This window comes from Aspergillus nomiae (genome assembly GCF_001204775.2).
Source record: "Aspergillus nomiae NRRL 13137 chromosome Unknown contig00053, whole genome shotgun sequence".
Taxonomy (NCBI): Eukaryota; Fungi; Ascomycota; class Eurotiomycetes; order Eurotiales; family Aspergillaceae; genus Aspergillus; species Aspergillus nomiae.
The window spans coordinates 1-23,989 of record NW_015378108.1 but is presented as its reverse complement, the minus strand read 5'-3'; the positions used below and the strand labels follow the sequence as shown (position 1 = coordinate 23,989).

The 23,989-nt window shown below is 48.7% G+C and overlaps 8 protein-coding genes across 8 annotated transcripts; 5 read left to right on the top strand and 3 right to left on the bottom strand.

The window, feature by feature from the left end:
* The first annotated feature begins 144 nt into the window (after positions 1 to 144).
* Positions 145 to 2,117, top strand: sik1 (snoRNP complex protein NOP56). Its single transcript, XM_015549548.1, has 3 exons — positions 145 to 433; positions 485 to 1,604; positions 1,670 to 2,117. Exons 1-3 carry the CDS (start codon positions 270 to 272, stop codon positions 1,952 to 1,954), a joined length of 1,569 nt encoding a protein of 522 aa, XP_015409339.1. The 5' UTR covers positions 145 to 269; the 3' UTR covers positions 1,955 to 2,117.
* Positions 2,118 to 2,565: 448 nt separating this feature from the next.
* ANOM_004290 (uncharacterized protein) lies at positions 2,566 to 3,366 on the top strand (the record flags this gene model as incomplete). The annotated part of the gene is made up of 1 exon (XM_015549547.1): positions 2,566 to 3,366. One exon carries the CDS (start codon positions 2,566 to 2,568, stop codon positions 3,364 to 3,366), a length of 801 nt encoding a protein of 266 aa, XP_015409338.1.
* A 175-nt stretch (positions 3,367 to 3,541) lies between these two features.
* ANOM_004289 (uncharacterized protein) lies at positions 3,542 to 4,325 on the bottom strand (the record flags this gene model as incomplete). The annotated part of the gene is made up of 3 exons (XM_015549546.1): positions 3,542 to 3,566; positions 3,638 to 3,914; positions 3,986 to 4,325. 3 exons carry the CDS (start codon positions 4,323 to 4,325, stop codon positions 3,542 to 3,544), a joined length of 642 nt encoding a protein of 213 aa, XP_015409343.1.
* A 454-nt stretch (positions 4,326 to 4,779) lies between these two features.
* On the top strand, positions 4,780 to 11,586 carry ANOM_004288 (DNA polymerase epsilon catalytic subunit POL2; the record flags this gene model as incomplete). Its single annotated transcript, XM_015549545.1, has 4 exons — positions 4,780 to 5,387; positions 5,447 to 5,586; positions 5,641 to 10,795; positions 10,818 to 11,586. 4 exons carry the CDS (start codon positions 4,780 to 4,782, stop codon positions 11,584 to 11,586), a joined length of 6,672 nt encoding a protein of 2,223 aa, XP_015409344.1.
* A 792-nt stretch (positions 11,587 to 12,378) lies between these two features.
* ANOM_004287 (serine/threonine-protein kinase) lies at positions 12,379 to 13,760 on the top strand (the record flags this gene model as incomplete). Its single annotated transcript, XM_015549544.1, has 4 exons — positions 12,379 to 12,573; positions 12,645 to 12,735; positions 12,800 to 13,130; positions 13,220 to 13,760. The coding sequence occupies 4 exons, from the start codon at positions 12,379 to 12,381 to the stop codon at positions 13,758 to 13,760; spliced, it is 1,158 nt and encodes a 385-aa protein (XP_015409346.1).
* An 831-nt stretch (positions 13,761 to 14,591) lies between these two features.
* ANOM_004286 (AMMECR1 domain-containing protein) lies at positions 14,592 to 15,704 on the bottom strand (the record flags this gene model as incomplete). Its single annotated transcript, XM_015549543.1, has 2 exons — positions 14,592 to 15,066; positions 15,133 to 15,704. The coding sequence occupies 2 exons, from the start codon at positions 15,702 to 15,704 to the stop codon at positions 14,592 to 14,594; spliced, it is 1,047 nt and encodes a 348-aa protein (XP_015409325.1).
* A 2,115-nt stretch (positions 15,705 to 17,819) lies between these two features.
* On the bottom strand, positions 17,820 to 19,780 carry ANOM_004285 (putative regulatory factor Sgt1; the record flags this gene model as incomplete). Its single annotated transcript, XM_015549542.1, has 3 exons — positions 17,820 to 19,193; positions 19,247 to 19,446; positions 19,516 to 19,780. The coding sequence occupies 3 exons, from the start codon at positions 19,778 to 19,780 to the stop codon at positions 17,820 to 17,822; spliced, it is 1,839 nt and encodes a 612-aa protein (XP_015409345.1).
* Positions 19,781 to 20,155: 375 nt separating this feature from the next.
* ANOM_004284 (putative spindle-pole body protein (Pcp1)) lies at positions 20,156 to 23,970 on the top strand (the record flags this gene model as incomplete). The annotated part of the gene is made up of 3 exons (XM_015549541.1): positions 20,156 to 20,758; positions 20,821 to 23,669; positions 23,733 to 23,970. 3 exons carry the CDS (start codon positions 20,156 to 20,158, stop codon positions 23,968 to 23,970), a joined length of 3,690 nt encoding a protein of 1,229 aa, XP_015409326.1.
* Positions 23,971 to 23,989: the final 19 nt, after the last annotated feature.

Here is a 23,989-nt window from a genome sequence, read left to right as displayed (position 1 = left end):
AAGCTGGTGGTGTTTGCCGTCGAATGCGGTGAGCTCGTAGTTTTGGCAAAAAGCCCACATTCAGTATTCGCACTAGCGCCGCCGCGAAAAAAAAGAGCTCCGACGGCTCGACTCTCCAAATTTGCCCTCCAGCCTTTTTTTACCAACTCCACGGCGCTCCACGGCAAGTCTACGACCGCAGACTCCCGGGATTTGGGTAAGGGGCTCGATCGATTACACTTGAAGGAAATTTTTCCCTTGTTATATTGGCCCTTTGACTCAATTTCACCATGGCCGACTTCCTACTTTTCGAGGGCCCTATGGGCTACGGACTTTTCAAGGTCGCCCACCAGGGTGACAGCGTCGGCAATCGCTTGAAGGAGGTCCAGGATGGTGTTAACGATCTTTCTAAGTTTGGAAAAATGGTTGAGTTGGCTAGTTTCCTCCCATTCGAGTATGTCCGACTTCCTGATTGGGTTCTTTAATAAAGACTGACTAGTCCCAGGAACAACAAGATGGCTTTGAGCGAAATTAACGATGTCTCGGAAGGTGTTGCCTCCGATACTCTTATTTCCTTCCTCGAATTGAACCTTCCTAAGCCTAACAAGAAGAAGAAGATTGTTCTGGGCGTCCTGGACAAGGCTTTGGCCGGAAGTATCAAGTCTGCCTTTTCTTTCGTTGACTGCGAAACCGGCGACACCAGCGAGGTTGTCCAAGACATGCTCCGTGGTATCAGGCTTCACGCTACCAAGTTGCTGAAGCAACTCCGTGAGGGTGATATGGACACTGCTCAACTTGGTCTTGGTCACGCTTACTCCCGTGCCAAGGTCAAGTTCTCTGTCCAGCGTGACGATAACCATATCATCCAGGCCATTGCTATCCTTGACCAGCTCGACAAGGCTATTAACACATTCTCTATGAGAGTTCGGGAGTGGTACTCGTGGCATTTCCCTGAGCTCATCAAGATCGTTTCGGACAACCAGCGCTATGCGCAAATCGCTCTGTTCGTGAAGGATAAGACCACTCTGACTGACGACAAATTGCACGATCTTGCTGCTCTTGTGGAGGACGATGAGGGCGTTGCCCAAAGCATTATTGATGCTGCGAAGCACAGTATGGGCCAAGAGATTTCTGAGACCGACATGGAGAACGTCACCGCTTTTGCGCAAAGAGTCGTCAGCCTTTCTCAGTACCGCAAGTCTCTGCATTCGTACCTGACTTCCAAGATGAGCGTTGTTGCCCCCAATCTTGCTGCCTTGATTGGAGAGATCGTTGGTGCTCGTCTCATTTCGCATGCCGGAAGCTTGACCAACCTTTCCAAATACCCCGCTTCCACTGTGCAGATTCTCGGTGCTGAGAAGGCTCTCTTCAGAGCCTTGAAGACTAAGGGAAACACCCCTAAGTACGGTCTTCTGTACCACTCTTCTTTCATTGGCAAGGCTGGCCCCAAGAACAAGGGTCGGATCTCTCGATTCCTTGCGAACAAGTGCTCTATCGCCTCTAGAATCGATAACTTCTCTGAGGAGCCTACGACCAAGTTTGGTGAAGTCCTCAAGAAGCAAGTTGAGGAGCGTTTGGAGTTCTATGCTACCGGAGCGGCCCCTACTAAGAATGAAATTGCTATGGTATGTTTTCCTCCATTATCACCATTGCTCTCAACTTTTGGGTGATATACTAATGTTGCATCTAGAAAAACGCCATGGATGCTGTCTTAGCTGATATGGACGTCGATGTGGATCAGAGCGATGAAGAGATGGAAGATGCTGAGGCTGAGAGCAAGAAGGAGAAAAAGGACAAGAAGGAGAAGAAGGAAAAGAAGGAGAAGAGTGAGAAGAAGGAGAAGAAGAAGGAGAAGGGCGACAAGGAGGAGAAGAAGAAGAAGAGGAAGTCCGATGTTGGTGAGGGCGAGTCTGAGAAGAAGAAGCGGAAGCACGACAGCGATGCTGAGCCGTCCAAGAAGAAGAAGAAGGTTTAAATGCACCATTTTCTGGGACACGAGGGCGTCATTGTCGCGGCGTTGTAGGGTTGATTTTGAGTTTATATTTTCCTATCTATGTTTTGTTTTACTTCACGACTTGTTGGGCTGGGTATTTGTAAATTATTCGATTGAGGCCTCCGTCGTGCTAAAATTTTGTCTGTAGCTCCTGAAAATGTCAATCGGATTTTTATGTTCTACATGGATCTGAGCATTATGCGATACTTGTACATTAGTACCTGCTAGACTACTATATTACACTCATTCAGCCCTACAGTTATTCAATTGCCATGGCGTTTTAGATCGGAAAGAAGGCGGAATCGTACTGCCGTCGTCCACAGGAGACAAACTGCCGCAAACCCCCTCTCGAACAATGAACCAACCCCATTGCTTCTCACTCAATGGCGATGGCCCGAGCCCTTGCATACTCTGCAATCCTCCATTTATATGAGCTATGATGGCTGCAAGTGATACAAACTCGGGATAGGACCTATAGAAGATGATGATCTGCTGAGATCCCTGTTCCTGTGAACTTGAGAGTCTCTACTTTATCAATGAAGGCTTATCAAAGTGATGCCCCCACATCTGCCTTCAGTTTCAGCCCCGCGATGATGCCTACGAGTTCACCGACAATGATTTTGAACTCGCCCAAGCCCAAGCGCAGCGCTTCAGAAGAATCCGATAGCTACAGCCCTTCTATATCATCTCCATCTAGCGTTTCGGCTCCTAGCCTACCAGAAGTGAAGCTTCGCGAGGAAGAAGAGTTCGGGAGATATAGTCCTCGAGCCGCCGTTGCTGGTCGCCTAGGGCAGCTGGCCATACGTGGGGACCACTTTCCGACACCGCAATTTCTGAATGGTAATATAAGCCAGTCACCACTTGTGCACTACGCAGAGTCGGGATGTTGGGCTACTTCCTATAACAGTTCTTATGATATGTCCGAGTCGAACCCAGCGACAGAAACCAACACTGTCGCCAGTGGGCCTTCTGAAGCAATTATCGATAATCGGAGCAATGCTACACCAACTCCGTCTCCCAAGAAACAGACAGCACAAAGCCCTCGCAAGAGACGAACCCCCACAAAAACACAACGACCACGTAAGAAGTCACCGCCACCCACTAGCAGTGCAGCTAACGACTCGCTTACATGGCACGACTCCGAGATAACCGGGCATGATCCAAGTGATCCGAACGACGATGGATATGGTATCAATGGAATAGGCTTTAAACCGACAGCGGCAATGGCCTGGTCCAGATCACAGAAGAGGCAGAAGCAGCTTGCGGAATGGAAGAGTCGTGAGGCAAGGGAAGCGCGAGAAAAAAGAAGGGAAAAACGAGACGCTGTTGGTTTCGAAAAGCTACGGACTATCCAGTCGGGCGCCATTCAGAAGAGAGTCAAATTTGACGTCTGATTGATTTCACCTACCATCTCTTTGTCTTGTTCCTTTCTTTTCTATTTTTTACTTGCCCTTGGTCTCCCAAGTTTTCTTTCTTTTTTCTTCTTGGATTGGCGCAACTTTTGATGCAATGGAGCATGGGATATGAATGAGCTGGCGTTGGTTTGGATATTGATATGCGATCACGAAACTATTCTTCCTTGGCAGGCTGGAGCCTGATGAGATAGAAATATGTACTGTACATCCCACTCGAAATTTACAAAGCGATCCCAGCAAACTCCATGACTCCGGGAAATGCGCGAAAGGACTACCAGACTTATAGTTCGAAAGGTTCGTCCAGCTCTTCTTTTTCTTCTCTTCCTCTGCCAAACGCGCGACCTCCGCAGCCTTCTCTTCCTTCTCTCGCTGTTTCTTGATCTTCAGCTCTTTCATCAACTCCACAGCTTGTTTCATACCGTCCAACTCTTGTACTCGACGCCGCTGGCAGAACTCGTGCGCTGCGAGAGACGTGAGGGCAAATGCGCCAACAGCCCAATTGGAAGCAGTCCATAATGAGCGCAATCCTAAACAATCATTATTTTAGGGTTACCAAATGTCATGTCCTAAGAAAATCCGAGTGAATAAAGTCACTTACCTCCTAATACACCTCTGATGCCACCAATTCCGAACCCTGCTCCAATACCCAGCAGTAGGGAGTCTCGTGCGCATGGTGCTTTGTAGAATGATGTGACATCTTTAAGGGACATTGACTTCATAGCTTCCGTGACCGTAGCGTCCTTCGAGCCCCTCCCAGAGGGTCCAGCCCCCGTTGCTAGCACGTTCGCAGACTCTTCGGGATTCCCAAAAGCATCCCATAGCTTTCCGACCTGTGACTTGGGGAATTCATGCTTGGGCTTGTTTTGTTGGGAGGCCTCTTGGGAGCTGTTATGCTGCTCAATGTTCGGGGTAGACGATTCCAGAGTGTCCCCCGCCATGGCGTATGACCTATATTGAATTGTTGTTTAAGCCCAGTCAACACGTACTATCACCTAGATCGCTGGCAGACTCTTGCAAGAACAATGATCTATCGGAGAAGATATGATCCGGAGGTCCTGATACTGCCAACCCTGGTTAATTTTACCGGGGGCGGTGGATGTCTGGCCAAAAGGCACGCGTATAGTGGAACGCGAACGCGTCCGAGTGGTACCCGCAGATTAGCAACCAAATTTGGGCTTCTCAGTAGCTTAGCATGATCTGAGTTAACAAGATTGAGTACACTGGGCCTTCAAACTTTGATCAATTTTCTACTAAGTTTACAATTTGGCAGGAACCAAACATGCCCATTCTGTGTTCTACTAATAATTAATACTTAACGTTTGCGTTCCATGCTTAAGCAACTTTCACATCTCCCACAGTGATCCAGCCCTAGCCAGTGGGCATATCGTCGCAATGCCTCAGAGGAAACCCAGCAAGTACGGAAACAAGTTTCGATCGAATGCTGCATCTTTCAAACCAAAACGGACAAAGACCATCGAATTTTCTTCTCTTCGATCGACAGAAGCCACCTCACAAGATGAGAAATTCGAGGCGATTCGGCTGGCGAACAGCATCGACGAATCATTGGGATTCCCGCGCTTTGAGTCCGGCGAGAAAAGGATTGGTTGGCTTACCAATATGCACAGTACTTCAGTAGAAGATCCGAATGTCCCCGGGGGACGCGCCGGTGTGGACTATTACTTTCTTGAAGACAACGGCGGAAGTTTCAAGGCAACAGTTGAATATGACCCATATTTTCTCCTCGCAGTGAAGAAGGGACACGAGGCTGAAGTTGAGGAATGGTGTCGGAGAATGTTCGAAGGACTTATCAAGAAGGTCACGAGAGTAGAGAAAGAAGACCTCAAGCTACCGAACCACCTGCTCGGGCACCGGAGAACTTTCCTTCAAATGTACTTTGCAAATGTAAGCCATCTGCTGGAAGTTCGAAGGACTCTTCTACCACTGGCGGAAAAGAACAAGAAAAATGTGAATGTGATGGATACTTACGTGGAGATTTCAAGGTTTGTTGAACTCAGGCGGATGCTAGCTGGATTGGTTAGGAGCTAACTATGTTCTTAAGCGCAAATGCTGGCTTTGATCTCTTTGATGACGAAATAATTAATGAGTCACGATCTAATGGAACTATGGAAGCGAGTGATTTTATAATTGATATCCGGGAATATGACGTTCCTTACCATGTTAGAGTGGCGATTGACAAAGGTAGGCGACTCCTTCCAATGATGTGGATTACCTGACTGACACATCGTCTTGAAGATATCCGTATAGGAAAATGGTACACTGTAGAGGCAAAACACGGTGTGATCTCATTGACTTGCATAGAGGAACGAGTCCAACGTCCTGACCCGGTTGTTCTCGCTTTTGATATTGAAACGACTAAACTGCCGCTGAAATTCCCTGACTCTGTCATCGATCAAATTATGATGATTTCGTACATGATTGACGGGCAAGGATTCTTGATTACGAATCGAGAGATAGTATCTGAAGATATCAACGATTTCGAGTACACGCCCAAGCCCGAATACTACGGTCCATTCATGATTTTCAATGAACCCGATGAAAGGAGTGTCCTAGAAAGATTTTTTGGGCACATAAAAGAGGCCAAACCGACTGTCATCGCTACATATAACGGTGATTTCTTCGATTGGCCGTTCGTTGAAGCGAGAGCAAGTGTCCTTGGAATCGATATGTATACGGAGATCGGCTTTCGCAAAAACAGTGAAGACATTTATCAGAGCGATCACTGCGTGCATATGGATTGCTTTGCTTGGGTCAACCGTGATAGTTACCTCCCCCAGGGAAGTCGTGGTTTAAAAGCCGTCACTGTTGCAAAGCTCGGATATGACCCTGATGAACTCGACCCGGAACTCATGACCCCGTACGCAAGTGAACGCCCTCAAACACTAGCCGAATATTCGGTGTCCGATGCCGTCGCCACATATTATTTATATATGAAATACGTCCATCCTTTCATCTTCTCGCTTTGTACCATTGTCCCGCTTAATCCCGATGACACGCTGCGGAAAGGAACAGGTACTCTTTGTGAGATGCTGCTGATGGTTCAAGCATATCAAGGCGAGATCGTTCTGCCTAACAAGCACAAAGAACCCCCCGAAGCTTTCTATGAAGGCCACCTTCTGGAGTCAGAGACATATGTTGGTGGACACGTGGAAAGTATCGAAGCTGGTGTGTTTCGAAGTGATATCCCCGTTACATTCAAGATCGATCCTACTGCCATCGATGAACTGCTTCGCGATTTGGACGCGGCTCTGACATTCAGCATTGAGGTGGAAGAGAAAAAGTCATTGGATGATGTCGTCAACTACGAGGAAGTCAAGGAACAGATCTCCAAGCTTTTGATCGCCCTGAAGGAAAATCCGAACAGGGAGGAGAATCCTTTCATCTACCATTTGGATGTTGCTTCCATGTACCCGAATATCATCACCACAAATCGATTACAGCCAGATGCCATGATCCAGGAATCCAACTGCGCTGCCTGCGACTTCAACCGACCTGGCAAAACCTGTGACAGGCGAATGCCGTGGGCCTGGAGAGGCGAATTTCTTCCTGCTAAACGTGATGAATATAACATGGTTCGGCAAGCGGTTGCAAACGAAAGATTTCCAGGCAAGACGAAAAACAGTCCGATGAGGTTGTTTGGCGATATGAGCGTTGAAGAACAGTCTGCTATAGTCAAGAAGAGGCTTCAGGACTATAGTAAGAAAATTTACCACAAAATTCACGACAGCAAGACAATGGTCCGAGAGGCTATTATCTGCCAGCGAGAGAATCCCTTCTACGTGAACACGGTCCGCAACTTCCGAGATCGCCGATACGATTTCAAAGGCAAACAAAAAGTTTGGAAAAACAAGACTGATTCCCTCAAATCGGCAGGTGCTTCGGCGGCGGACATTGAAGAAGCAAAAAAGATGATCATTTTGTTCGACTCGCTACAGCTTGCCCATAAAGTCATCCTAAACAGTTTCTACGGTTACGTCATGAGAAAGGGATCTCGATGGTATTCACTGGAAATGGCTGGCGTGACGTGTCTGACAGGTGCTCGAATCATTCAGATGGCAAGAGAGCTAGTTGAACGTATCGGTCGTCCACTGGAGCTTGACACAGACGGTATCTGGTGTATGCTTCCTGGATCCTTCCCCGAGAACTTTTCTTTCACTCTGAAGAATGGGAAGAAGCTGGGGATTTCTTATCCATGTGTTATGCTGAATCACCTTGTCCATGGAAGTTATACTAATCACCAGTACCAAACCCTTGCCGATCCAAAGACTTTTAGATACGAGACGCATAGTGACAACTCCATTTTCTTCGAGGTCGACGGACCGTATAAAGCAATGATTCTGCCAACCTCGAAAGAGGAGGATAAGAACTTGAAGAAGCGCTATGCTGTTTTCAATCATGATGGGTCTTTGGCTGAGCTGAAAGGGTTCGAAGTGAAGCGGAGAGGAGAGTTGAAGCTGATTAAGATTTTCCAGACTCAAATCTTCAAGTTCTTCTTAGAAGGAACGTCGCTTGAAGAAACATATGCTGCTGTAGCCCGAGTAGCTGACAGATGGCTGGATGTGCTATATGAACATGGAACTACATTGGCCGATGAGGAATTGATCGAACTCATTTCTGAGAACAGGAGTATGACGAAGACTCTGGAAGAATATGGTAGCCAGAAATCCACATCTATCACTACGGCACGCCGTCTAGCAGAGTTCTTGGGAGAGCAAATGGTCAAAGACAAAGGTCTCAACTGCAAATACATCATATCTGCAAGGCCAAGGAATACACCTGTTACGGAGCGAGCTATTCCAGTAGCGATCTTCTCGGCTGAAGAAAGTGTGAAACGGTTCTTCTTGCGGAAATGGCTGAAAGATGACCCTGGCGATTGTGACCCTCGAACTGTGATTGATTGGGATTATTATCTGGAGCGACTGGGATCTGTCGTGCAGAAACTTATCACAATCCCTGCTGCTCTCCAGAAGGTCCGCAACCCAGTGCCTCGAGTCGCTCACCCAGATTGGCTGCAGAGGCGGATCAATGTGAAGGACGATAAGTTTAAGCAAATTAAGATGACCGACGTATTTGCGAAGAGCGAGAAAAACCCATTGACAGACATCTCTACGAATATCCTCGACCATCGTGTGCAACATAGCGGTGATATAGGTGAGGTAATTGCAAGCTCAACTGAGAAGTTGAAGTCCTCCCCAAACAGTAAGACATCGCAGAAAAGAAAGCTTCCGGAAGGTCCTACGAAAACTTCTCTCGACCCTTTTGCTAGCCTGCCATCAAGGATGCCGCCAATGGCAGACGATTATGTCGGATTCTTGAAATATCAAAAGCAAAAGTGGAAAATCCAGAAGCAAGCACGCACCCGCCGCCGCCAGCTTTTCGGCGAAAGGACAAATATTGCCAATGACTCTTTGAGTCATCTTTTCAGAAACCAAGCCGAGCTTCTTTATATCAGTACCTGGCAAGTTTTGCAGCTGACTGAAACGACAAGGCCAGGCATCGTTCGAGCTTTTGTCTTGATTGATAAAAAGGTTCATACTCTCACAGTCAAAGTTCCCCGGCAGATGTACATCAATCTGAAACGAGACTCTCTCCCTGATGTTGATGTTCCAGATTGTGAGGTTGAGAAAGTCAATCACACTTTGCCGAACGGGCATCCTTCAGTGCATTTGTTCAAATTGACTTTGTCTGAGGAGACCTATTTGCGTGAGGCTGACAAGATGGATACACTTCTACAGCATCCAAGCATTGAAGGTGTCTATGAGAAGAGCATTCCTTTGAATGTTCGTGCTATCTTGAAACTTGGTAGTATATGTACTTTTGACGAGGAACAGCGAGGTGTTCTGGGAGAAGGATTGGAGAGTGGATTTGATCTGTCGACTTTATGTCGTACATCATCAGACCAGCCGTATCTCATGGACTCACCGCTAGTCTATCACTACCTATATCATGTCGCTTCTGGTGATAGGCAGATTTTCGCCCTGTTCTCAACAACTAAAAGTGAGGCACATGTTGTCATCTTGAACCGCACGAGGGATGTCCAGGGCCTTCCGAACGTCGACAAAATATACACGGATCTTCTCATGCGGAGGAAGCAGAACATATCCGGAGATGAGCCTCAAAATGCATTCGAGTACCAGGAGAAGATTCACTTCCGAACCACGCAAGTCACAACCAGAAGAAAGGCATATCTAGAGGTCGGCGACTTGATCAAGAAATTCAGAAGCGAAGAAGCCCAGCCAACGGTTCTTGTTATACAATCGCAGCAAAGAAGTCGTCTATGCCACGACATCCCCATGCTGAGGGAGTATCCAATTATGTCAGTGAAACCAGAAGTGTCTGATATGGATCTTCCCCCTCTAGGCTGGCAGGCATTCATTGCAAGGCGACTTGTCACACACTACCTGTATCTCTCGGCTTGGATCCAGCATCTGACTATGCTGGCAAGATACGGCGACGTTCCCCTCTGCAACTTGGAAAGTGACGACCCCCGGTATCTTATTGACATATCATACGCCAGGCGCCTTCAACAGAACAATGTCGTCCTCTGGTGGTCTTCCGGCCCAAGGCCTGATCATGCAGGGTACGAAAAGGATGACATAACAGGCCCTCTAGAGAAGGTATCCATGCCATCTGTCAATGTCCCAAGCGCTTACACCACCGTGTGTATCGAGCTTGAAGTTCGCAATCTTGCCATTAATACTATCCTAACATCCTCGATCATTAACGAGATGGAAGGTGCGGATACACTTCTAGCATCATCCGAGCCTTCAGCTGATTCCAACGGGTCCGGCGTCCTTTATTCGGAGAAGGCGTTCGCATCAGCGGGTGCAATTGTACTACGGGAAATGGTGAAACACTGGTGGACTGAGGCCTGTGAAGGAAACAATATGGCAGATATCATGGTGCAGCACCTGATTCGCTGGGTAGAGAGCCCAGTCTCGTGCCTTTATGATCGGTCTCTACATAACTACGTGCGCATGTTGTCCAGAAAGTCGTTTCAGCGACTTATGGCTGAGTTTAGACGCGTTGGGTCAAATATTGTTTTCGCTAGCTCTACACGCCTCTTGCTTCAGACAACTAAGGCTGAAGTCGGAAACGCCTACGCATACAGTCAATATGTATTGAAATCGATCCGCGCAAACCCATCTTTCCATTTTATTGATCTCGAAATCAAGGAATACTGGGACTACCTGGTCTGGTATGACGAGTACAATTACGGCGGAAAAGGCTGTCGGGAAGTGGTTGGATCCGATGAACAGGAACTGGAAACTGTCATGCATTGGCAGCTCAGCCGTTTCCTCCCGGGCCCAATGCAGACAATCTTCCATGATTGGGTGGTGGAATATATCGATCTGATGCACAGCATCAAGCACCCCGAATCGGCCGACTCGTCCACTCCCCGAATGACGCAGATCCCGATCGCGCCCGACAGACGAGGACGATGATGAAGTATCTGCTGTCCTTGCGGAGAAATTCTCGAAGCCCTTGAAGAAGCAAATATCTGGTCTTATCCGCCGTCAGCGCGAGGAAATGCTACACCCTGAGCTTGCATCTGACTACCTTTTCCCCGTTCTTCCCGGGGTGTTGTCGGACCCCAACGAAGAGAAGCGCAATCCTGTGTTAGAATTGGTCAAAATGTTGATGCAGGTCCTTAGTCTCTCCAAGACGACAAGCTTGGAGAACCGACTTCTACGTCGCGAACTACTAGCCATGTTTGAGGTACGAGAGTTCAGCAAAGAGGGTCGATTTGAGAATCCGGCTGCCAGTTTGAAACTTCCCGAGCTGACCTGCAGCGCATGCTGCTTGATTCGAGATCTGGACCTGTGCCGCGATGAAGATGTCCTCCCGGATCCCGGATCTGACCCAAGCAAGGCCGTGACGAAGCCCTGGCGCTGTCCTTTCTGTCAAACTGAATATGATCGACTGGCTCAGGAAGAGATCCTTATCGGCCAGGTTCATGGATTGATCGTTGGCTGGCAGACACAGGATTTGAAGTGCTCCAAATGTGGAGGGCTGAAGGTCAGCGAGTTCATGGAGCATTGCTCGTGCAGTGGTAAATGGGTGGAAACCATGGATCGTGCAGAAGCGGAAAAGAAACTGCGAGTCCTCAACAGTGTCGCGAAGTTCCATGGGCTTAAGCTCTTGGAGAATGTGGTGGAAGGAGTCCTAGAACAGATATGATCAAATTCGTGCGACTTTTTTGGTTTTTTCTTTTTATCTCTGTTTTCATGATTTCTGATCGGTACATCTATGTACGTGGGAGTAAGAAGGACTGCATGATCATCTTCAGTACTATACATGGCGTTTGGGATGCTTGGGGGGAATCTTTTGTGTGTGAGGGTTTTATTGTATAGTATATCCATCAGTGTATGTATGCGTCTGTAATGCCAGGGAATTTTACAGAACCCAAAATTGGTAAACTTATTTTGACCTGTCAATCAATAAGGTTGGAACCGGCGGTCACGAAGTGATCAGCTCACTTTCTCTTTTCTTCTTTTCTCCACGGTGTTCAGATCCTCTGCCGGTCCTCTGCCATTCCCAAGAGTTCTTTGTTCATGATAGTTCGAGTATTTATATTTGCGGAGCTCCAGCGTTTGAGATCAGTCAAGCCCCCACTCCATCATTTTATCAGCGGCGACGGTTATCGAGATTGCGTTTCAACCAATTAATTAACCCCGCCATCGATTTCCGCGACAATTTCACCGCAAGTGCGACAGACCCATCCCACCGTCCCTGCGACCGGTGAACCTCTCAAACCGGTGGGTTCCCTTGCCAAGCGGACATATCTGCAGCCTAATTTGACTATAAGGGGTTGAAACCCCCTACAGCTTGACGGTCTCTTGCTGACGATATAGTCAACAGTGCCGGCTCACGAAGCGCGTCCTATCCTTTTCTGCTCTACCGCGCGGAGACCAAACGGCTTCTTCCGATATCGAAGGACTCCCTGGTTGGATACCTTATTTCTCTCCTTAAATGGCATCACAGGCACAAGCTCAGGCTCAGGCCCAGGCCCAGCGACCCAAGGTCCAGCCTTGTCGATACAAGACGGGGAAGACCCTGGGCGCTGGATCTTACTCCGTTGTGAAGGAGTGCGTACACATCGACACTGGTCGGTATTATGCCGCGAAGGTGATCAATAAGCGACTGATGGCGGGGCGCGAACACATGGTATGGGTGTCTACTAGGAAATGCCCAGAGGATATACGATCGCTGGCAATATGAGTTGACTATGATTGTAGGTTCGCAACGAGATCGCTGTGCTCAAGAAGGTGTCAATGGGTCATCAGAACATTTTGACCTTGGTCGATTACTTTGAAACTATGAATAACTGTATGTCTCATCCCGGATCCTGGCCTATGAATAGTACCCTAAGTTAACCGTCCTGGTTGTGCAGTATATCTGGTCACCGACCTCGCACTGGGCGGCGAGCTGTTCGACCGTATCTGTCGTAAAGGCAGCTACTTCGAATCAGATGCTGCGGATCTTATCCGTGCCATTCTGTCGGCTGTGGCCTACTTACATGATCACGGTATCGTGCACCGTGACTTGAAGCCGGAGAATCTGCTATTTCGCACCCCGGAGGATAATGCGGATCTTTTGATTGCCGACTTTGGATTGTCCAGAATCATGGACGAAGAACAGTTCCATGTTCTCACTACGACATGCGGTACACCCGGGTACATGGCGCCCGAGATTTTCAAAAAGAGCGGCCACGGAAAACCAGTGTATGTTCCCACGAAGTGCCCATCCATTGCAACCGCCTGAATAGGCCAAATTTCTGGTTTTCAACAGTACGTCTGACATAATGCAACAGGGATATCTGGGCCATCGGTGTCATTACCTACTTCTTGCTCTGCGGCTACACCCCCTTTGACCGCGACTCCAACCTGGAAGAGATGCAGGCCATCCTTGCAGCTGACTACTCTTTTACCCCGCTCGAATACTGGCGCGGCGTCTCGCCGCACGCCCGGGATTTCATCAAACGGTGTCTGACCGTCGATCCCGAAGCACGCATGACCGCCCATGAAGCCCTCCAACACATCTGGGTCAACCCGCCCTACGACCCATACGCCGACCAGTCCGGCGAAGACTTGCTCCCGACCGTCAAGAAGAACTTCAACGCTCGTCGTACACTTCACAAGGCCATCGATACCGTCCGTGCGATCAACAAGCTCCGCGAAGGCGGCGGCCTGATGATGGACGGGGTGATGAGCGTAGACCCGAAGCCGGAAAGGGTCAACGGCAACCAAGTCGTCGAGGAAAAATCACACCACGACGGACAGATGGACCTCGACGCCGCGGTGATGCGCGCGGCCAGACGGAGGAACAGATCCGGGCACAGGAGCAAAGAGTGAAGCAGATGGTAGCCGGATTGTGGAGTAGATCTGCGAAGAAATGACGAGAAAAACGAATCTGATGATAGATATGCCAAGATTTTCAGCCACCGTTTTTGCTTATGATCGGGCTTTTCCTTTTTCATTTGCTTCTTTGCGTGTCTTATACAGTTTTGTTTCTTGCTTGGTTGGTTTTGCTGCCATTGCTTGAGCTCTGACGATTGTTTATGTCGATGCATGGCAATGCATTGATTACTATTTGGTATATGATGCATTTTGGATATATGTGTATGTAGATATATATATCCCTGCCGCGGGGGCTCTCCATACTCTTGGAGTGGGAATTAAACATATATATAAAGAAATGTAACACATACTTTTGCACTGTGTCTAATAATGGGGCTATACAGTATTACAATAATCGATTGCCTGATGTCGAAGCAAATCGGGGGAAGTAAGGCTGGTGGTACACCAACAAACCCTACATTCTAACTGCATTGCAAAAACCACATCCTATGCTTGTACATCGAACAATAAAACTGAAATAAAATAAAATAAAAGGGTATAGAAAACCATACTGAATAGTAGAATAAATAAGTGATACACAGTTCAACTACGATAATAGAATTGAAGGATGGGATTAGACGTGATATGCCTCAATTTCGGGATATCGCTTGATATTCAAAAAACAATGTAGACCCTGAAAAAATATTAAACCGAACACACCATTACCTCTTCATTGACACCATCACATTATTAGCCAAATAAACAGGCGGTCTCCAAAATGCACCTCCCAGGCCAAGGGCTAGAAAGTATCACTCGCAGAATAGAAACCAAGACTATCATATTTGTTCATACAGCTGGACTCAACAGCTTCTCACTTCCATCCCCCAGGGACAGAACCCACTGCCGCCATTCCTGCCATTCGGCGTAGCTCGCGGAGGCCTTCAAACCTTGATACTTGACTACTCGGAAGTCGGAGACCTGCTCCCATGGCTTGCTGGAGGTGGGGGTGTGACCTCCGCTGCTGCTACCTCTTAGAAATCTCCTGGTCATGCTTTCGTGGCCACCATCCCAGCCTGCTTTTTCCATCAAGCTTCTTAGTGTCTGCTCTTTGGTCCACCCTTGCTCCACGGGGACGTCCGGTAGGTAGGTTGCCCCGTAGCGTCGACCGCGGTTAATGAAAGAGATACGGATTCCATGGACTCCGAGAGTCCAGTCTAAAGCGTTAGTGCAAGGCTCAAAGGACCCAAGGAGGGTTAAAGAGCATGATAGGGTGGGTATAGCGGCGGCTGGAATCGGAGTGAAGCGGCTATCCTCGAATGCACTACGACCGCGTTAGCAACAGGCGTCGAGGTGGGAGACGATCCATCTGCTCCCACATCGGTGATACATACGAAGTGATGGCGTAGGATTCCAAGCTGCAGCAAGCTCCTGCGCCTCAAAAGTACCGATACAACCGCGAAGTGACTTACGGCCGCTCCTGGACACGGTGTTCCAAGTTACGAATAACGGATACTGCTGGTCTTTTCCCCTTTGTCGTCTCCAGCCGCTCGCATCGGACTGCAGCGACTGTGAGCTTGGTGTGGTCATGGTAGTAGTGGGAGTGGAACTAGATAGGCCTGAATGCGAGGAATTACTCGACGGCGTGGTAACAGAGCTCGAGCCCGGCGAGATCTGGCTTTGGAGGCGACTGATATTGGGTAGCTTCAATCCCCGAGGGCCGTTCTTGGATTTAGAGGATACACCGTCTATGTCATCATCGTCATCCCCAGACTGCAGGCCAAGACTCTCGCTCTCCCTCAGAGAAACCGACTCATCGTGGTCCTGGAGAGCAGAAACCTTCCTAAACTGCTCGTATCGTTCCCATAGCTCCTCCACGGCTGAGAGGCTAATGTGCTCTTGACCTTTATACGAGACGGCGAGGCATTCAAAGCAGTAATAGCAATGGGCGGGGGTTGCCATATTCTCAGAAGCGCCAGGATCACGGGCAAGAGGTGAAAGAAATTACTGCAAAGCAAGCCAGGTGTCCTTGTCCTTGAAAAGAGCCAGGTTTCCTGTGACAGGTCTTCTGATACTAACAGACACCTTGCTCCACCCGGATGGACACCGCCGCTTGCCGCTTATCTCGCGAGAGGATACACAAGATCAGCACTACTTATGAACAGATTTCAAGCCCGTTTGAGTCAATTTATTCTGAGAGGAGGCAGATGAATCCAGCCGCGAAGCTCACTGTCTGGTTCCGTCTGTGTTTGTGTCTGGTAGAGGAGAGGGGAAAGAAGGAATGAGGGGGAAGTACTCCCATTACATATCAGGCGTCGATAAGATAAGCTCCACGTGATGGTATGGTTGGTTATCCTCCCGTGACCAGATTAGACGCAGAAAAAGAGATTGAAGAATTCCAACGTTTCACGGGATTGCTTTTCATACGATGACGCAAAGGAAAACTCGAGACAAGCTCCTTAGGGCTACTGAATACTTCGCTGCAACTTGATTGACTAGCGGGGGTTGTTCCAGGGTTATAAGGCGGCGGAACCTGGTTCGGTGGTCCCTGAATAACCCTTCCCGTGATCTAGATACTAACTTCAACCACTCTACGGAGATTCTTTACCATGAGCAATACTTGCAAGTCAGTAAGTCTCTCCCTTTCGGCTGTACTTAGGTACACGGAGGGGAAAAAGATGAATCATATAAACTACATACTACAACAGCCCTAACCATTCCTACTTGGTCCGAACGCTCCGTGGACATGTTAAGGACCGGCCCCACCATACTAATCAATATTTGGCTTCGCCACGCTTTAAAAAGAGTCTTAGGAAGCAACACCAGAAGACAAAAAGAGAGAAGAAACGTCAGCGACAGGATTTGAACCTGTGCGGGCGAACCCAACAGATTTCTAGTCTGTCGCCTTAACCACTCGGCCACACTGACGGTTGTTGATGTTTAGATGTATCCTTAAGTAAAATATAAAGCAATTTTAGGAATGTCCTTGGCTAAACCGCTTGCTACACGCCGGCACAGGTAAGTAGATAGCAAGGACAGTCGAAGGGGGAAACAAACCTCCCCCCTAAAAAAAATTAAAAAGCTTTATTACTTCTATCACTATCTCTTAATATCTTACAGGGCTGTTCTTCCATACCGTCACTACTGGTCTGCCTTACCACCCCATGCTATGGACACTCTAGTCTATACGAGGAAGGCAAACACCCCACTGTGTTCATTTGTCACTGTCTTCGTACCTGCAATCGTAGCAGATCACTGGAGTCGTAAACATGATTATAGTATCACATGATAGGCGAGCCCTACCTGGGAAAGGTTGTGGGAGGTCAACCAATCAGAATATATCTACTATCGTCTATTGTCTTGCGGCTATGAAAACCACCCTTTCTTTATTTTCATTACTTTTCAGTAGGAATTCGAGTAACCTTGCTGTTGGTGGAAACCAAAGATCTGAGGATAACGATGGGAGTCAGCGAGGAAGGCTCTGGATAGACATGGCTGGGCCTAGAACTAAGAATCCAGAAAAAGGATCATGGAGAATTATATACATAAGATTTGTTTGAACGTTGTCAGACTACTATTTGTACAATTTTGCCTCCCGAGGTGAAAAAAATAAAGATGTTTTTGTTTTCTTGGACAACAACCTGCATGCAGAAGTCCTGCTTGGGCTATCGCAATGTAAGTATCGTCATGTCTTTTGTATCTTGAGTGATATATATGTATGTACTTATAGCAAGCAGGTGCACTCTAGGGTTCTATGCAATCTCGCTGCAGCTGCAAAGAGCCCAATGCGCACACCTAAGAGCAAAGTGCCCCCAACAGCATACACCACGGTCTAACATTGGTGAGCAGCGCCTTGTGTCTGTACGTCTTTCGAAACGGCCAAGGCGCGATCTATTAGAACGCTAAACCAAACGGTTGTGAAGCATGGCTGTTCCTAGACATTAGACCAGGCGAATCACTTTACGACAGACCACGAGCTAGTGATTAGTCGAACAGTCGCCTGGAGCAACCTTCAGGTTATCTGGGTGGAGTTGAAGGCTATCTGTGAGATAAGTTTCGTAGCTGAGCTGGTCACTATCACCGCCCACGATCGTCCTTCGGTATAGGCAAGTTCAACATAGACAGCATATTTCGTGCGGGCCCTGCACCACCCGCCTGACTTTGAAGGGCTTCTAGCAAGTTCTTCGCGAGATTTATGTCGATATCTCCATCCTCAAGGTCGGGTATTTCCCCTTCACCTTCATCATGGTCCTCGCTTGGCTTTCCTTCAGACAACGCCTGCTTACCTGCTGATGCCATACCGGGGCGATTCAGGTCAAGCACACCCGTGCCTCTCAGCTCGGCTTCCATCTGCCGTGATAGCTCTTGTATCTGTTCGGTATCATCTTCAGATTCAGCATCTAGTTCTTCCACTCGACTACGAGGCATCGATGGCCGAGATGAGCCCTTGGAGCCAGATGCTGAGGGCATTCCCATCATCTCTTTCATCATCTTTGAGAACTCCTCTTCATCAAAGGATGCCTCCTTGTCCTCCCCATCACTGCTTACTTCGTCATCGTCATCATCATCACCGTTGTCGGAATCAGAGCCATAATCGTCAAAAAAGTCAGCCCCATCGAGACCAGCTGAGTCATTATTCAGAAACTCTTCAAAGCGTGCAACAATGCGCTGAAGATTCTCTTGGGCGTTAGCATCGCCAAAATTTCCCTTGGGAAGTTTCCCGTCATCCTTTTCCTTCCCTTTCCCCTTCAGCTCCCTGTCGAGATCCTCAAAACTGATGTCTAGCCACTTTTCGTCATCCTCTGTTTGGTCCCAGGTAGAGATCTCCTCATCGGTAGGCAGATTCTCATCTCCGCTTTCGATATCTTCCAAGACAAGTTTTATCTCCCTCACGACGGCCTTGTCTTGGTTTTGTGGGTCGGTGAGAAGCATTTCAAATCCACAGGCAAGTTTCATACCCAGTTCTGCCTTGTCATAAGCCTTTTGATCATCCTTGGGAGGTAACACTCCAGCCCATGATTTTGGCACTGGGAAATCCTGGCTTTTGAGCTGGGCATAACCGACTCTAGTGAACCGGACGCTGACCGTGACGAAATCCTCGGGCTTAAAGACGAAACTATCGGGTTCCTTAGCTCGGAGAGGTCGTAATGCAATTGGGTCCCTTAGATAAAAGGCTTCCACTGCTGATGATATATAGGCGGGCTTCTGGTGTAATAAGTAGGCGATCTTGCGTGGGATCCTTATCAGTGCGGAGTGAAGGTTTTCGCGGATTTGCTGGGGATAATTGCGCAATCGGTAGAATGCCTCCTCCTGAATCATTGCTGAGCGCATAAGCCGTGCAGGTTCCTCGACGATGATCTTCCTCGAATCTGGAAGGGATAGCTTCTCCGTCACTTTGCCCTTTTGTTTCTTCGGCTTGATGATAACAAGTTCACCACGATGTATCCACACCTACAGAGATCATAAGCACTATGCAACGGACTCACAAACAATGATCTTCTTACTCGATTATCTGCTACTTCGGGCTCCAGCCATGCCGGCAGTGCCCCTGCAGCTTCGATGAGAAGGAACTGCCCATCACCATCCGTGACCTTGACCCAGACATCCTTATGCTTTTTCGAAAGCTCGCGCAGTAAATACACGACTACCCATTCATCTTCGATCGAGTCGCCGAAATTGGTGCGTCCGCGCAGAAAGGTGATTCCTAGTTATAGTTAAATCATCAGCATGGCCCTGTGGTTTCGCCTTAGTTGTGAAAGATGCAATCACATACCATCTTCCTTAGTAATCTCCAAGCGGAACCCTTCTCTCTGCCATATATAGTCTTTAAGGAGGTCCTTTGTCAATTCCGCTGCAGTACGTTGTACTTCCACCAAGCGCGATCTCGTTTCTGCGACTTCGTCGACGATAGCGGGGGAGGGGTCGGAGGAGATATGATAGAGCGAATACTCCACACAATCGTCGGGGAGCTCAGGTTTCGGGATGGGATGAAAAGTGGACTTAAACCATTCTAGGTCTTCCTGCGACATGGGTGGCATAGCGACAACTTCAACACGCCAGTCGTTCGCAGGCGCAAGGAATCAGTTTCGCTCCATCAAAAGAAAAATTACTGGCAATGACTTCATACCGAACGAGACGCGGTGAATCTCCCGGGCCGGCACCCGTGACCTCAACACTAAGCCTTTTCCGGCTAGATATCAACAAGCCAACGGTTGTGGGTCCTCACCGCCCAAAACACGTCCTCGTAATGCCGCATACACGGCTTGTACTCTAATCCTAATCTACTTTACTGCATTTTAGTGTTGCTTCACTTCACACGCGCCAAGATTTAGAGATGATCGCGCGCTGGCAAAAACATTGAGTCAATTCAACACCTCAACTCTTACGAATTTTTCGCGTGATCCGCCTTGACAATGGTGGTGCCGTACATCGACACACCGCGCACCGAAGTCGACGGAAACGCGACTTACCTGACCAATGGCTTTCGCAGCGTCGGACGGCACAACCTATCGGCGCTCGATTCGGTCGAGAACTCGTTCCAGACACCCTCGAAAGATGAAGACCTTCTGAAAGGACTCGGTGATGATCGGAGACGAAGCTCCGGCGGATTCAAACTCAGTACACCGCGTGCAGGCACCGGTTCAAAATCGACAAGAAACGCGTTGAACGGCCAGCACCACCTTCCGACCGCAGCACCACCCAAGGGCGAATTTACTCCATTGATGCGGAGTGCTGCAAAGAACAATTTCTTACGAAACATGTCTACGGCGAGGGGCAACGGTCACAAAACCCCAGGATATATGAAGGAAGGCCGCAGCAATATCCATACCCCCGGCCTGCCGAGTTACGATATGACGGGTATCGACGAGGAGGATGAAACCGATGACCAACCCACGCCGCTACCGCAGGTTGCGAGCAGTAGTGTGCAAAGTACACCCCTTCCGGGGTTGTCGGGTAGAGGCGGGAATGGTCTCTTGAACGATGGGCAGAATATGACCCTGAGGGAACAGGAAAAGGTGAGCATTTCTTCCTTGTGTTGTTTCCATAGGGGGTGAAATAGTGCAACTGACTTTTATAGATAATCGACAAACTAGACAAGGATAACTTCGGCCTGAAGTTAAAGATTCACTATTTGCAAGAGCAACTGGAGAAAGCAGGCCCGTCTTACAACCAAGCGGCACTTAAAGAAAACACCGAGCTCAAGGTGTCGAAGCTCACGATGCAACGAGATATCTCCCGATATAAGAAGAGTCTCCAACAGGCAGAGCGCGATCTCGAAGCCTACCGCGTACAATTTCAAGAACTCCGGGAGAAAGTGCGGAGGGGTCAATTGGATGAAACATCACAGCGCGAAATGAATCTGATGCGGGAGGAACTGGAATCGAAAGATCATCGAGTCAGAGAACTCCAGGAAGAACTTCGAGACGCGAAGGATAGACAATCGGAGGAGATTGAAAAACTCCGCGATGAGATCGAGGACCTGGAAGCCTCCCTCAGAGAAAAAGAGCGTACGATTGACGAGCGCGATGAGGAGCTTGAAGAGTTGAAAGACAAGGATAGCAAGGAAAATGGAGCACTCGCTGAACTTGAATCTGAACTTCAACGCGCAAAGGAGCAGATGGAGGAGCTACATGACTCTCTTGACCAAGCAAAGTCTGAAGCCCGAGAGGCAAGGGAATCTGAAAGCCGTGCGAGGAGCGACAAGGAGGAGGCCGAGAGAAACTTGCAAGAGCTACACGATGAGATGGCGAACAAGTCCATTAGTACAAAGGGGCTGACTCGCCAACTAGAAGAAAAATCAAATAAGTTGGAAGAAGAGCTCCGGACACTGCAAGAGCAAAACAGCGTACTGAAAGAAGAGCTTGAAAGGAAGGCCCGGAATGAATCCCACCTTGAAGAACAGTACCAACGGGCTCAGCAGAGCATAAATGATGAAGGACAGAAGTTACATGACGATGTTGCACTAGCAATACATGAACGAAATGTAGCTCAGCGGGAACGCGACACGCTCTCTGCTCAATTGCAAGAAGCGCTCGATGAGATCCAGCGTAAGACAGAGGAAAAGGAGCTTCTCCAAACACGCCATTACGCTTTAACCGATGAATCCGGTGGCCTGCAGGATGAGTTAGCCCAGGCGCAAGCCAGGATACGAGAGCTCCAACACTCCATCAATGATGCGAAAGAGCATGCCCTGGCGGACGCCGATACCATTCGCACCCAATATAGAGAGGAGATTGAGAGACTCCAGGAAGAAATCGAGGCTCTCAATCATGAGATTGAAGATAAAGAAGGCCAATTTGCATTGGAACAGGACAGATGGGAAAGCACCAAACGAGCTTTGCAACTTCAGAAGGACAGAGCAGAAGACCAAGCGGCTGGTTTCAAGCGTACTATTGAGAAGCTTGAGCAAGTTGAACATACTCTTACGGGCAAAGAAACCAAGCTTCAGGAAGTTATTGATAGCGAGAAAGAGCGGCACTTTAATTCGGAAGCGGTCTTAAGTCGCCAAGTAAAGGAGTTGAACGATGAGCTCTTATCAAAGAGACAAATTATTGATGACCAGCGAACTGAGCTTCTTTCAGTTAAAGAAGAACTTCGACTCGCCAAACGCGAAGAGGCAGCATTGACCGAAAAAGTACAGGCTCTGGAGGATGAGGTCGTGGTTTTGCAAGCGAACTTGGAGGAAGAACGAGAATACGCCAAGGGACGAATGCAGAAAGGCTCCAGCGATCATGACAACAGGCTGCAGAACTTGATATCTGAAAAGCAAAAACTTCGTGATCAGTTGGCCAATGCTCATGTCGAATTACATGACCTACGGACGTCGGTGGCTGATCTCGAGGCTGAGCGTGATGAGCTCCAGTCTCAGCTCGACCAAGCTCAGCATCAAGTTGACGACACTACCAAGTACGATAAAGAAAAGGTTGAGCTCCGCAAATCTACCCTGCGTCTCGAAGGCGAGCTCAAGAGGCTGAGGGAGGAGAAGTCATCGCTTGTGGAAACGAAGGAGGCTCTTGAAAAGCAGCTCAGCTCTGAAGTTGAAAGAGCTACGATGGAAGAAAATCGTCTTGCGATTGAGATCGATCAACTTCAAGACAAGCTGCAAGCAACCTCGGGTGGAAAAGATAGGGAACTGACTTCGGCAAAGAGTAAAACACAGCGTCTCGAAAGGCGAGTACAGGAACTAGAGGCACTTCTAGAGAACCAGCCTTTAGGCGAACATGAACACTCGACCCCGAACGCAGACCTCTCGATGCTGCGTCATACCCTAGACGAGGCGCGGAAACGAGAGAAGGCCCTCCTCCAGCGAGAAGCAGACCAGAAGGCCTCCGTCCGAAGCTGCAAATCAAGAATCGCCGAGCTTGAGAGAGAGTTGCACGATACTATGATGCGGAAATTTGAGGACCACTCTCCTCATGCGTCACCATCTAATAAACTCCACGAAGAGCTACGAAGCTTGCGAAAGCAACTATCTGAGGCGCATCGCACACTCAGAGAACTGAAAATAAAGAACCGAGACCTCGAGCGAGCTGCAATGAGGGAGGAAGATCAGCGAGATCTGCACGAGCTGCTGAGATCGTCTACTCTTGAGGCCGAGTCTTTGGCCCTGAAGGTATCTGAGCGGGATGCGCGATTGAGTGAACTAAGAGCCCAAGTACGCAGGATCCGGGAGGAGCGCGCCTTCTGTGCACGAAAGGCCGAGGCGGCCATCAAAGACTTGGAATCTCTTCAAGAACGTTACAACCAACTTGTGGAGAAGGCCGGCTCCAAATCAGATAGCAAGAACAGACACGACAAGGAGATTCTGGGCTTAGGCAAGGAGATCATTTGGCTTCGTGCTCGGCTGAAGCGAGAGGAGAAGTTCCGACGTGACCTGGCTTGGAGCAAGGGCCTGATGGAGCTTGGAGAGCGGGTCCGCGTTGCATGGTACGTGAAAATCCAACTATTCTTCCATTGGCCTACCAACTAACCAACTTCTTTTCCTTGCAGTAACGAGGCCGACCTCAGAATGATCTCCGAGATGGGAGTTAAGCCCCGTGATCGCAGTATGCTTCGCAGCCCACGACAGAAGCTCAAGACCGGCATCTTCATGGTCAAAGCAATTGTACGGATGCAGCGCATGGGCCAGCAGTGGCAAAAGACGAAGAAAATAGGCGAGGGCCTCAAACGGGCCAAGAACGAGGTGCTGAAGAGGAGAGAGGCGTCGAGTAGCAAGGCATCGGTGTAATTGCCGTACTACTTCTGTT

Coding starts and splice junctions, on each gene's coding strand:
- sik1 (XM_015549548.1), top strand. CDS start 270: ATGGCCGACTTCCTACTTTTCGAGGGCCCTATGGGCTACGGACTTTTC. Junction 434..484: donor GCTAGTTTCCTCCCATTCGA/GTATGTCCGACT, acceptor GACTAGTCCCAG/GAACAACAAGATGGCTTTGA. Junction 1,605..1,669: donor CTAAGAATGAAATTGCTATG/GTATGTTTTCCT, acceptor TGTTGCATCTAG/AAAAACGCCATGGATGCTGT.